The 13,454-nt window shown below is 47.3% G+C and overlaps 1 protein-coding gene across 2 annotated transcripts in view; it reads right to left on the minus strand.

Moving 5' to 3' along the window:
• The window catches only part of SMURF1 (SMAD specific E3 ubiquitin protein ligase 1), a 91,938-nt gene extending 89,642 nt beyond the window's left edge, over positions 1–2,296 (minus strand). For both annotated transcript variants that reach the window (XM_052657015.1, XM_052657014.1), the window contains exon 1: positions 2,180–2,296. In XM_052657015.1, the coding sequence (XP_052512975.1) occupies positions 2,180–2,234 (55 nt within the window). In that variant the 5' untranslated portion in view covers positions 2,235–2,296. The remainder of the gene's footprint in view (positions 1–2,179) is intronic.
• Positions 2,297–13,454: the final 11,158 nt, after the last annotated feature.

A 13,454-nucleotide genomic window follows, 5' to 3' on the forward strand; every position in this document is an offset into this window, starting at 1 on the left:
AATCTCACGTCAACTGTAGATTACGCTGCAAATGAGAACCAAATGAAAGGTGTCAGTCATTAAAGTTTTACAAGTATTACAAAGTAAAAAACGTGGCTTTTACGTAACCATAAAACAATGTATACACTGCATCTACACAGTGAGAGTTTCATACCAGCCCTGGAATAAAGAACTATTTCTCCAGAGACAAAAATCCCTGGGACATAGTTGCTATTGACAAAACCAGGGTCTGGATTTGGGTCCAAATCATTGTGATCTGATTGTGTTATCTAATCATAACCTGATCTGACATGGTTCTACAAAAAAAACTATCTCCCTTTCCTTGAAACAAAAAATGGATCATGCAACAACTAAGAACTCTCAGAGGAAATTTTAGTTTGAAAAAAAATCACTCTCTGTTGTTTTCAGGGATTTCACCAATAATTGAGGGCCATCCCAAATGCTCATTCTTTTTTAAAGAATCTGACCAGACCGACTCTGAAGTCATCATCAGACCAGTCACTGAACAGAAAAATCCAGGGGAAAACCCCTAACAGGGATTAGCCTGAACTTTATATTTCCTTTCCAGAGCTGGAAATATTTGCGTTTGGAAAGTCCCCCAGCAGAACCGTATTTGCAACACTACAATCCAGCCTCAGGTGTGAATTTAAACCGGGAGACGGGGCAGTAGCAGCGGGGAGAGCGGCGAAAAGACAGAAGCGGGTGCACTCTGGTCCAGGATCTCTGGAGCCCGCCAGCCAGGGGCACGGCCGGCAGACACGTCTGGCACACACCAGAACCACCACGTCGCAGGCCGAGAACAGAGCTTCGCGCTCACCCTTGAAGGGGGCACTACAGAGCCACCGAGGAGACACGGGCATTTCATTGAAGACTCAATGAGAGTGAATCAAGAAAGCCTGCGCTAATGCAGCTGCCAAAGCCTCCGGAGTGTGCGTGTGTGCGCGCGTGCGTGCGAGTGTTGCGGGGGCGGGGAGGGGGGTCAGGTGGGTGGGACAGGGGTGACGGTAACGCGAAGAACTGAAGCAGCAGAGTCAAGAGAAGATAGTGGCCTGGCCTGAGAGAGAGAGGAAGTGGCCCAGACTGAAGAGGTCTGGACCAGAGGGGAAGTGAGGGGAGCGGGACCGGCAGAAGCTACGAGACTGGATTGAGGAATTAGAGGCTGAAGGAAAGGGTGGAGGCCGCCAGACAGAGGCAAGGGGGCGGGGCTGGGAGATAAGCGAGGGCGGGACAAGGTAGAAAACGGGGGGCGGGATGCGGGGGGAAACCAGTGAGGGGGCGGGGCTCAAGAGAAAGGGGCGGGGCGCGGAGGGGAGAAGCAAGGGGGCAAGTGGGGGGCGGGGGGGAGAGGCAGAGCACGGATGGGGGAAGGGGGAGAAATAGGTGGTGGGGGGGTACCAGGAGGGAGAAGCCAGGGGGCAGGTGGGGGCGGGGGAAGACAGGGAAACGCCAGAGGATGGGAAAAGCTGGCGAGAAGAGAGGGGCGGGACCGAGAAGGGAAAAGAGAGGGGGCAGGTGAGGGGGGAGGGAAGAAATCGAGGGGGACGAAGGGGGTGAGGGGCCGGGCAGGAGGGGAGAAGCGAGGGGCAAGGGGGCGAGAGGAGCGAGGAGGCTGGGGGGGGACGGAAGAGGTCCAGGAGGGGAGAAGTGAGGGGGAGTGGGGAGGATGAGGGGAGATCGGAAGGGGTCCAGGAGGGTAAAGTGAGGGGCAAGGGGGGGAGGAGCATGGAGGGAGGAGAGAAACGGAGGGGCAAGGAGGAGAGGGGAGCGTGGAGGATGGAATGGGGGGGACGGAGGGGGTCCAGGAGGGGAGACGCGAGGGGGCGGGGCCGGGAGGGGCGAGCGAGAGGCCCAAGTAGGGGGACGAGGAGGGGAGAAGGATGGAGGGAGTGAGACCGAGGGAGGCCAGGAGGGGAGACGCGAGGGGACAGGTCGTGGGGGGGAAGCAGGGAAGCCGGGGGGCGGGTGGGGGCGAGAAGCGAGGGGGCGGGGCCGGAGGCGGGGGCGGGGCCGGGAGGGAGTCGCGAGGGGCGCCCGCCGAGGGGGGCGAGCCGGTCCCGGGACGGCGGCCGGCAAGGGGGAGGGCCGCCTCCCCGGGGCGCCCTGCGGGAAATTCCGGGGCTGCTGGAGGGGCCGTGCGGGCTGCGAGCGGGCGCCGGCGGGGGCCTCCTGCCGGCCGTACCTGTCAGACGGATCTTGATGCTGGAGCCGTTCCTCCGCGTCCCGGGGTTCGACATCTCCCGCCAACGATCGGGCAGCCGCGGATCCAGCGCCGCCGCCGCCCCCCGGCCCGGCCCGACCCGGCCCCGCCGCCGCCGCCGCCGCCGCCGCCTCAAGGTTACGGCTCCGGGCTGGGCGCCGGGGTCCGAGCCGGGACACAAACTCCGCGGCCCAGGCGTCCGGACGGCCGGCAGAGGGTCGAGCCGGGGGATCGGCGCTCGACCCGGCGCCCCCGACCCTCGCTCGCTCCCAGCCGAGCCCAGTCCGGAGCCGCTGCCGCTACCGCCGCCGCCACCGCCTCAGAGCCGGACGCCCGCCGCCCTCGCCGCTTCCGCTGCCGCCGCCTCCCGGAGCCGCGCGCGCGCCCGCCGCCGTGCCGGCCCGGCCCTGCGCGCGCCCGCGCCGTGCGGCCCCGCGCCTGCGTGCGTGCGCGCGCCCGCGGGGACGGCGGGGCGGGGCTCGGAGCACGCCCGCGTCGCCGGCCCAGCCCCCGGGCGCACGGGGTCCCGAAGCCGGTGGTTGGGGCGTCCCGCACCGCGGCGGAGGAGGGGGGTCGGAGGCCCTGGGGACCCGGCGCGACGTGCAGAGCCTCGGCGGCCGGGAGCGAGCGCCGGGCACGCCCCAGGGCGGGCGGGACGGCGAGGCCCGCGTGCGGGCTTTCTCGTTCTCCGCCACATTCTCCCACGGAGCCGGTTTGCAGATGCGGACGTTGAGGTTCAGAGAACGGCATCGATTTTCCAGGCCTCTCACTTAAGGCTCCGAGCTCGTGAGAGCTGTTGAAAGCGGGCTTACAGCAAACCGAGGTCTGTGATTACACCAACGACTTTGCACGAATAGGCGTGCAATTCCAGTTTGTTTATTTACTTTGAGTAAAGAGTGTCTTAAAAAATGCAATTCAAGGGAGGGACTTCTCAAAGAGACAAAGTCCCCTAGGTGGGTTCTGGGCAACTAGTGCTGTCTCTTGACCCGTAACAAAGTTGCCAGAATCGCAGGAAGTGCCATGTATGGGCAAGGTAAATAAGATGCGAGAGGCGGATAAAGGGGTAGATGTTTTCACCATCCAGTCAACAGACACTTGAGCCAAACAAAAAGGTAGCTTTAAGGCCTGCGTTTCCCTGCCTTCTGCTAACACTTCTGCCAGAGTTTCAGGGTGGAACTAAAGCTCATTATGCTTTCTTCAGCAAACAAACCCCTCGTTAACCTGTTATAAAGAGGAAAAACGTTGATAGGGAAAGCTGGGTTTGTTTATCAGACTTGTCTTTGACCAACTACCTGATTCTCTGGATGCCTTCTTTGGTTTGTGTCTTAAGGAAACCAGGCTCTGATTCCTTGCGGCCATCCCCTGCAGCCGGGGACCTTCCTTGTGGTCACAGTCTTCAGAATAGAGCCCTCTTCCTAGAGCCCTTTGACATGCCCACCTGCCCTTGCTGAGCTCAAGACTCGCGAGTTGGATTCAAGGCTGCCTCTCCCAGCCTCCATCGGTGACTTAAAAGGACAGACCTAGATCATTTCTGTGGCCCCTTGCAGCTCAGACTTGGAATGAGTCTAGTGAAATATCCAAGAATACGAGCTATGTTGAAGCAACAGAGCAGTGGATCCAATATACAGCTCTGTTCTCCTTTGAGACGATTGTCACCGAGTCCCTGGATCTAAATAAGTCCATTTAGAGTCTGCAGTGCCTCAAGTAATCCCCATTCTGCTTTCAGTGCAGTCAGGATTTCTCCCTTCACTCGGTTCCCACATTCGAGGAGCCTCTTCTCTGTAAACTACACTAAATGTCTTCCTTTCTCTGCTTACCTGGGTGCTGGACCCTGTTCTTACACCAGCTGTTTCTGACCTAAAAACCTTTCATTTCTTAACCTCATTGTTGTCTTACCTTCCTGGATGTCTGGGCCTTTTCTTAATTGTTTCCTCAACTCCTGAGTCAGAAGGCTACTTCTGGAGGTTACTGAATTGCATTTTATTTACTCACTAGCAAGTAATACATGACTAGGGACAAGAAACATAAATAAGTCAGAGCTGCTACAGTCCATGGGGTCGCTAGGAGTCAGACACGACTGAGTGACTTCCCTTTCACTTTTCACTTTCATGCACTGGAGAAGGAAATGGCAACCCACTCCAGTGTTCTTGCCTGGAGAATCCCAGGGACAGGGGAGCCTGGTGGGCTGCTGTCTCCGGGGTCGCAGAGAGTCGGACACAACTGAAGCGACTTAGCAACAGCAGCACAGCACTTGCAAGGCTCTGCTGAATGGCTGAAACAGACAAGAACGGACAAAGATACAGTGTCTGAGGCTAGAAAGTAGATTACAGTACCACTCTGCTTGGAAGGAGAGAGATGGAGAGCTCAGAAGAGTCACAGAAGATCTTGACCTAGGGATTTAGAGGCAAGTTGAAGTCTTTTGAGCCAAGAAGTGGGGAAGGGCACTATAGACAGAGGAAACAGCTTGTGCAAAGCGAATGCATTTTCTAGCGCAGGGCTCAGTGGCAGCACAGTCACATAGCTGCTGCATTTCTCTCCTTACACCAACTCCATTAAAAGTTGATAAAGATGATGAAAAGATGTTTGCCCACTTAAAAATCCTCCCCACAATTTTGTGCCGAGGCTGTAGGCCAGCCTTATATTAAACTTAAGATGTACCTTGAAGGACTTCCCCCGTGGTCCAGTGGTTAAGACCTCATGTTTCCAATGTAGGGGGCATGGGTTTGATCCTTGGTTGGGGAACTAAGATTCCCACATGCTGAGTGGCAAAAAAAAAAAATCATTTCACTATACAAATATCCTCAATGTGTTCAATGTGCTTCTCAGCTCCAAATTAAACCTTTAAAAAAAAATGTACCGATACCCAATCTCTGATCAAAAATATTCAGAAAATTCCAGGAATTTCCCAAAAGCAGAACTTGATGCCCTCTGTACCAGCAGCTATTTACATAGCATCTACATCTAGAGATGATTTCAAGTCTCTAGGAATGTTAGGTAGTTAGAATAGGGAAACAGGTTCCAAGATGGCAGTCAGAGGAAGTTTGGGTAAGAAGCATGCAGAGACCAGACAAAGGAAAGGAAGAAGCCTGAGAAAAGGAAAACCACAGCTGGGGGTGAGAACCTATTGGGGAAAAGATGCCTAACATGCCCCTTTCCCTGATTGGCCTTGAGCATACACTCTATCTGCATTCCCTTCCCTGATTGGTCTTAGGTGCAAACCCCATTTTACATAGGGAATAGCCTCAGGAACCTCCAAAGTATAACCTCCAAAAAATATAAAAAGGGAAGCCTGAATGAGTTGAGGCCATTCCTACCAGGGTTGGTCTGCTCTAACATCTCAAGCGTGTACTGCATGCCACTTGCTTAATAAATCCTGCCTGTTTGAGCTGTCCTGGTCTGTCGTTTCAATTCTTTGCTGCAAGACAAGAACTGAGCGGAAAAAACTGACCCAACAGGAAGATACACTTAGGTTATATGCAAATACTATGCCATCTTATATAGTATAAGGGACTTGAGCATCCCAAAATTTTGCTATCTTCAGGAGGTCCTGGACCAGTCTACCCAGATAGGAAGGGATGTCTACTCTCTCCTAAAGCTATCTTGACAAATAGACAGGAAATGCCAAACAATTCTGCTGAGAGAGAGACAAAGTTCAGTGAGTATCCTTTTTGCAGTGACTTTACAGAAAGCAGTCTTGATCCAGCTTTCTGTGTAGGATTTGGCAGCTGATTTTATTGCCCCCAGATGTATCACTTCCCTGACTCAGTGTTATTGGGCATTTGAAAGGTTTTCCAGTGGAAGAAAAAAAATCTCTCTGGGTCTGACTACAGTACTTCTTTTTGTGTGTCCCAAACTCTTTGAGAATCTGATAGCAATAGTGGAGAGTTTCACCAGAAAAATTGATCTATGCAAATACACACAGAATTTTGCATCCCATTTCCGTGGGTTCATGAACACCTGAAACCAATTTATGGATCGCGTAACGTCCCGTTACTCCTAATCTAAAGGCAACAATCAAATGAACAGCACTGGGGATATCCCATATGTAGGTGTTCAAGAGGACTTCCCTGGTGGTTCAGTGGTAAAGAATCTGCCTGCCCTCATGCAGGAGATGCAGGTTTGATCCTTGGGTTGGAAAGATCCCCTGGAGGAGGAAACGTCAACCTGTTCTAGTATTCTTGCCTGGGAAATCCAATGGTCAGAGAAGAGCCTGGCAGGCCACATTCCATGTGGTCGCAAAGAGTCAGACACGACTTAGTGGCTAAACAACAACAACAAAATTAGTATGTGTAAAAGGCATGTGCTAGTCTTTGCTCTGAAACCAGCAAGTTCTATGGCCCTAGGGAAATCGGTTTGGAGTATCGTGCAGAGAATCCTTGGTGGGAGTAGACAGCTCTAAAACATGCCCCTTGAGAAAACACGTCTAGACCTGAGCTGGTGCCTCTGAGACCAGCGGTTACATCAAACTAACCTTTACAGTCTTTTGTAGATCTAGGATCTAGGATTCTTTTACTTTTCACCTAAAAATCAAGTTTTAACAAATAATTGTGAGACTTCCCTGGTGGTCCAGTGGTTGAGAGTCCACCTGCCAATGCAGGAAACACAGGTTCAGTCCCTGGTACGAGAAGATTCCACGTGCGAAGGGCAACTAATCCCATGTGCCACAACTATTGAAGCCTGCGTGTCCTAGAGCCTGTGCTCGGCAATGAGAGAAGCCACCACAATGAGAAGCACGTCCCCCAGCTCACCTCAGCAAGAGGAAGCCTGCTCACAGCAACGAAGACCTGGCACAACCAATAAACAAATAAAAATTTAAAAAAACAATTATGATTAATGAGCACATGCGTCTATTATTTTATGCCCAGAAGGCTTTAGGATCTTCCTCTAAATTACAACCTAAACTTGATGCAAGTCTAACATAATGTATGTTATTATCATTGGTAAGGTTTTTTACTTTTTTTCCTCATTGAAATTTTTATTGAGATAATGCTTTTAAACATGAAGTTGTAAAAACTAATACAGAGAGCTTCTAGATACTTTGCTAGTTTCCCGTAACGGTAACATTTTGCAAAACCGTAGTATAATATCACAACCAGGGTATTGACATTGATGCAATCCAATCATGTTCAGATTTTCCCAGTTTTACTTATACTGGGGTGTGTGCTAAGTTCTATACAGTTTTAACATTTGGTAGGTTCAAGTATCCATCACCATGATCAAAACACTGAACACTTCCAATGCCACATGGATCCCTCATGTTGCCCTTTTATACCCACACCTTTTGTCCCACTCAACACCTGGCAACCACTAATCTGACCTCCATTTTAAATATTGTTCATTCTAAATGTTACATAAATGGAATCGTATAGAATGTAATCCTTGGGGATCGATTTTTTTTTCAGGCAGCATCATTCCCTGGAGAGCCATCTAAGTGGTTACAAGTATCAGTAGTTCTTTCCTGTTTATTACTAGTAGTCTTCCCCAGTATGGGTGTATCAGTTTGTCTAACCAGTGGGTCACCCTTTGAAGGGCACCTGCTGCCGCTGCTGCTGCTAAGTCACGTCAGTCGTGTCCAACTCTGTGCAACCCCATAGACGGCAGCCCACCAGGCTCCCCCGTCCCTGGGATTCTCCAGGCAAGAACACTGGAGTGGATTGCCATTTCCTTCTCCACCTGGACTAACTCCAATTCTTGGTTATTTCAAATAAACTACTATGAACATTTGTATACAGGTATTGATGTCAACAGAATTTTTCATTTTTCTGGGATAAGCTACCCTAGAGTATAATCGCTGAGTCATAACGAAAGGACAATGTTTAGTTTTATAAGAAACTGCCAAGCTTTTCCAGAGTGGTTATAACGCTTCACTTAACCTACAAGCAAGGCTCCTCAGCATTTTTGCCAGCATTTCAACCCTAACCCTAACCCTAACCCTAACCCTATTTTTCCTTTCAGCCATCCTGATAGGTGTGTAGTCACTGTGTTTTATGGCTGTGGAATTATTTGAGATACAGATTATTTCTTCAAATAGATGCAGCCAAGTAATTAGGGGAAATCCCAGAAAAAATAACCCTAAAGTCTTTCTTTAAGGACCATAGCTGAACCTCACAATCTGTGTTCAGAAACAAGTAAGGTCATGAGTGAAAATGAGAAAATAATTGAACTGCTATTATTCATTTAAAAATGTAATTTTGTTTATAGAGTAGCTCTCACTTAGATTAGCAGTGTTCTAAGCAATTAAATTGATTTTCCAAATAAAAGTAAGGCACTATTAAGAATATAAGCTTGACTTTAAAGAATCTTTGATATTAATTTTTCATTTAAATGCTTTCTTCTCGGCAATTACCCTCTGTGTTTTTTCAGTCTTTTAACTTTATTGAGGTTTTCAATGGTTAAGTCAAAGATCTGTCTTAGTAAATGTTACATTGCACTTGAAAATATGTGGGCTATTTTCAAATATCTTTTGATATTGTTATCTATCATAATTCCACTGAGATAAGAGAACAGACTCAGTACGATTTCAATACCTTTAGACCATAACATTTTTGCGCTTCGTTTTATGTCCCTGAATGTGCTCCAGTGTATCCTGGTTTATAGTCTACGGGAACTTGAATAGAATTTGTATCCTGCTCTTGTGTAAAAGCGCTTCCCTGGTGGCTCAGATGGTAAAGCGTCTGCCTGCAATGTGGGAGACCTGAGTTTGATCCCTGGGTCAAGAAGATCTCCTGGAGAAGGAAATGGCAACCCACTTCAGTACTCCTGCCTGGAAAATTCCATGGATGGAGGAGCCTGGTAGGCTACAGTCCATGGGGTTGCAAAGAGTCAGACACGACTGAGCAACTTCACTGTGTGTGTGTGTTGTGTAAAAATTGTATAAATCTTAATTATGTTGAAATGGTTCATAGTGCTTTTCAGGTCTTCTATATCCTTCTACTTTTCTGTCTATTCATTCTATTACTTTATGAGAGTCTGATATTGAAACTCCAACTAAAAATCTTAATTTATCTACTTAAATAATTGTAATATATAGTGGAACCGTATGTAACTTTGTTCTGTATTTTCCAAGTTTCCTGTAAATGTGTTATCATACTTTCATAATTTAAAAAGTAAGAAAAAAAGTCAGACACAATGATTTTATTATTAGTAAACAAAAGATATGTCTAATGTTCTGGTCTATTACTCTCTACAGATTTCATGATTTCTTTGGCCCAGAAAAATAAGATTAGAAATTCTCTAAATTGGTTATATCTCATCTACAATATATAGGCAATTACCAAGGAAATCAACAAACCAAAGGAAATCTTAAGTCCCCAAATCACTTGTCTGGCTAAATATTTTTGCTAGTCTTACAGCAAGCTTGGAGGAAGCACTTGAATATTCTAAGACAATGGGTCTCAAAAGTGTAATCACCAGAGCAGCAGCGACACCTGGGGACTGTTAGAAATGCAAATTCTTTGCTGTGTGACCCAAGGAGTTCAAAGGGGTGCTCTCTGATAACCTAGAGGGGTGGGATGGCGTGGGAGGTGGGAGGGGGTTCAAGAGGAGAGGACATACGCACACCTATGACTGATTCACGCTGATGTGTGGCAGAAGCTAGCACAACGTTGTTAAGCAACTATCCTCCAATTAAAAATAAATTTTAAAAAAACCATCTTTTAGAATAAAAATAAGAAAGGCAAATTCTCTGGCACCCACCCAGCTTACTACAGCATCAAACTCAAGAGGCGAGCACAGCAGTCTGGTTTTGAACAAGCCCTCCAGGCGATTCTGAGGCAAGCTCGGGTTTGAGAATCCCTGTGAAAGGCATCCAGTTGCTTTTCTAATGTCTCAACGAAAGGAAGAGAGCAAGGAAATGCAAAAATCCGCAACAAGGTTATATCGGCCAGAATGTCCAAATCAACGCCAGGTAATCTAAGCAAAAATGAGATCTGTTAGAAAAACTTCAAGGGGTCATAAGATCCTTGCTAGATTTTAAGATAAATCATGGACTGTGATCAATACATCTGATCAGCCAAGGAGCAGATTCTTTGATCAGAAATTGTGGCCAGGATGCCACCCCTGCTCCCCTAGGAATTAACGCCATCTGTCCTTGCACGTCAGGATTATAAACTCTAATAAAGTCACAGATGTAGAAAACAAACTTATGTTTACCAGGGGGAAAGTGGGGGAGGGATAAATTGTGAGACTGGGATTGAATACATCCATATACTACATACAAAATAGATAACTAATGAGGACTCCCTGTATAGCAGAGGGAACTCCACTCAGTACTCTGTAATGGCCTATATGGGAAAAATAATCTCAAAAAGAGTGAATATATGCATATGTTTAACTGGTTCATTTTGCTGTACACCTGTACACAACACTGTAAATAAACTATACTCCAATAAAATTTTTTTTTTAAGATCATAAGTTCTAGAAGGAGTTCCCAATTTGTTGCATTGAAAGCAAGCCCCTTGTTTTCACTGTCTGGGGACAGTGAGAAAGACAAATAAAGCCCCTTTAACCTGCATAGAGGGAACTGGGGTGCTGACTCCTGCCTAAACCACACACAGTAAGTTCTTTCTCCCTAAGAGGAAGAGAACTGAACAGCCCCTAAAAGGCTAATATCTGTCTCAGAAACAAGGAGAGCCTTGAATTAACATTCCCTATCATTTGATTTAAACAGATACCAATAATTTAAATTAGAGTTTCGTTTTTTACTCCCCAAGCACACACTGACTCATAGAAAGATGGAGACAGCTTAACAGGAAGAAAGGAAGTCTGTGATTTAAAACAAACTGGAAAATTCATGAATCACACACCCTTGCGCTAATTATCAAAGAAGAGCTGGAGCAAGTGCCCGTCTGCGGAGAATATTAACCAAAGTTTCTGACGGCAAGGAAGTGACCCAATTCCCTAGTCCTACAGATACGCTGGACTGGTCACCAAATCATTGCTCTATGTCTTCTGCACGGCATTGAAATCAAACTCAGTGAGAGATCGGGCGGGGCTCTAATCTTACTGTGATTGGGCAAAAATAGAAACAAGTGCAGATGAATGAGAGAGACTCCCCTAGTACCAAGAAAGGGGGGTGGGAGCAGCGCCTCATTATTTAAAGGCATTAATAGAAACAAATTAAGTTAATTTGGGGTTCTGGCTTGTGTGAGGGAGGGATGCTACATAATTACTAGCTTCTATTTCTGCTTGGTGAACTTGATAAAGATTTTCAAGGATCGCTTCTTCAAACCCAGGTTCAGCCCTTTCAGGTGCCTGCGGCAGCAGTAAAGTACGCCGAAAACCCCCAAAGCCTACATCAGCCCTTTACCTGCCAGGACCTCCCTGGATGAACGAGGCCCACAGGAAAGATGCTTAAACTTCCATTTCTCCCCTCTATTGACCTCTATTTTAAAAACACAGTCAGTGGCCCAGACGGTAAATTCACCAGCAATGTGGAAGACCTGAGCTCAATTGCTGGGTTGGGAAGATCCCCTGGAGGAGGTCATGGCAACCTACTCTAGTATTCTTGCCTGGAGAATCCCATGGACAGAGGAGCCTGGCGGGCTACGGTCCATGGGGTCGCACGGAGCTGGACACAACTGAGTGAGGACGCCCGCTCTATATAATAATTCAAGCAAACATTTATTAAGAACCTCAGTGTACCAGGTTCTTGTGCTGCTGTGCAAGGATTTTTCTTTTTTTTTGCTGTTAGAAACATTTTTATTGTGAAAGATGACACGCTTATGGAAAAGTGAAACTCCTGTGTCGCCATCACTAGATGAAGAAATAGAACGCTGCCAGGCCCAGGAAGACATCTGAATTCACCTTCCTGATTCCAACCCCTCCCAGGGCCCCTCCCCAGGTAACCGCTCTTCTGACTCTTGGGGTAATCATTTCCTCCTGGGGTAAAGCATTTCCTGCTTTTATTCACAGTTTGACCCATTAAGTATGAACCCAGCTTTCTTTTGCCTCTTTTTTACCTTTCTAAAAATGGAACCATACAATTTTTGGCATCTTTTGTTTAACTCAGCGTCATGTCTTTGAGATTCATCTATATTTTTGTGTTATGGCTGCAGTTCCTGTATCTTTATTGTCTGTACAGTATTCTATTGTATATTTCAATTTATCCATTTATGGACATTTGGATTGTTCTAATTGGGGGATAACTGAAGATTATGTGTTAAATTGCACTTTGACTAATATGAATATTACATTAAATTGTGGCACTGCATGTGTGCAGTGCACGAGCGCTCAGTCGTGTCCAGCTCTTTGCAACCCCGTGGACTGTAGCCCACCAGGCTCCTCTGCCCATGGGATTCTCCAGGCAAGAACACGGGAGCCGGAGCGGTTTGCCATTTCCTCCTCCAGGGGATCTTCCTGACTCAGGGATCGAAACTGCGTCTCCTGCAGATTCTTTACCACTGAGCCACCTGGGAAGCACTTCCTGGTTAATAATAGGTATTGCATTGGCTGTTAGAAATCCCTTTAGTGGTGTGCGTAGGCAAGGTTTTGGGGGCTTGAAGGAGATTGTCCGTTTTTCTTTGGGATTTTTTTTTCTTTCTTACTGATTTATCTGCATCCTTTATGTTATTTGGATATACATTTTCTGTTGGTTTTCTTTTTTCCAATCTTTTCGTTGAGGCAAAATACACATAATATAAAATGTACCATGGTCACCCCCTTTTTAAATATAAAATCACAGTGTTGTGTTACATCATCATGCTCTGTCTCTGGAGCTCTTTTCATCTTGTAAAACTGAAACTGTATCCTCTAAAGAATAACGCCCGCATTTCCTCCCTTTCCCCCATCCCTGGCAGCCACCCTTCTACTTTCTGTCTCTGCGAATTTGACTGTTTTACCTCGTGTAAGTGGAATCACACAATATCTGTCTTTTTGTATTTAGCCGATGTCACTTAATGTCCTCAAGATGGAGAACAGTGTGGAAGTTCTGTAAAAAACTAAAAGTAGAGCTACCATGTGATCCTGCATTCCGACTCCTGGGCATCAATCTGGAGAAAACCATAATTCAAAAAGATACATGGTGGGGGCGGGGGGGGGGCATCCAGTGGTTAAGACTCTGCGCTTCGAATGCAAGCAGCGTGGGTTCAATCCTTGGGCAGGGAACTAAGATCCCACATGCAGTGAAACCAAAAAAATTAACACTTTTTAAAAATAGAAAGAAAAGATACATGCACCCCAGTGTTCACAGCAGCACTGTTTACAGCAGCCAAGACATGGAAGCAGCCTAAATGTCCATTCACAGATGAATGGGTAAAAA

This window comes from Budorcas taxicolor, chromosome 2 (genome assembly GCF_023091745.1).
Source record: "Budorcas taxicolor isolate Tak-1 chromosome 2, Takin1.1, whole genome shotgun sequence".
In the NCBI taxonomy this organism is placed as follows: Eukaryota; Metazoa; Chordata; class Mammalia; order Artiodactyla; family Bovidae; genus Budorcas; species Budorcas taxicolor.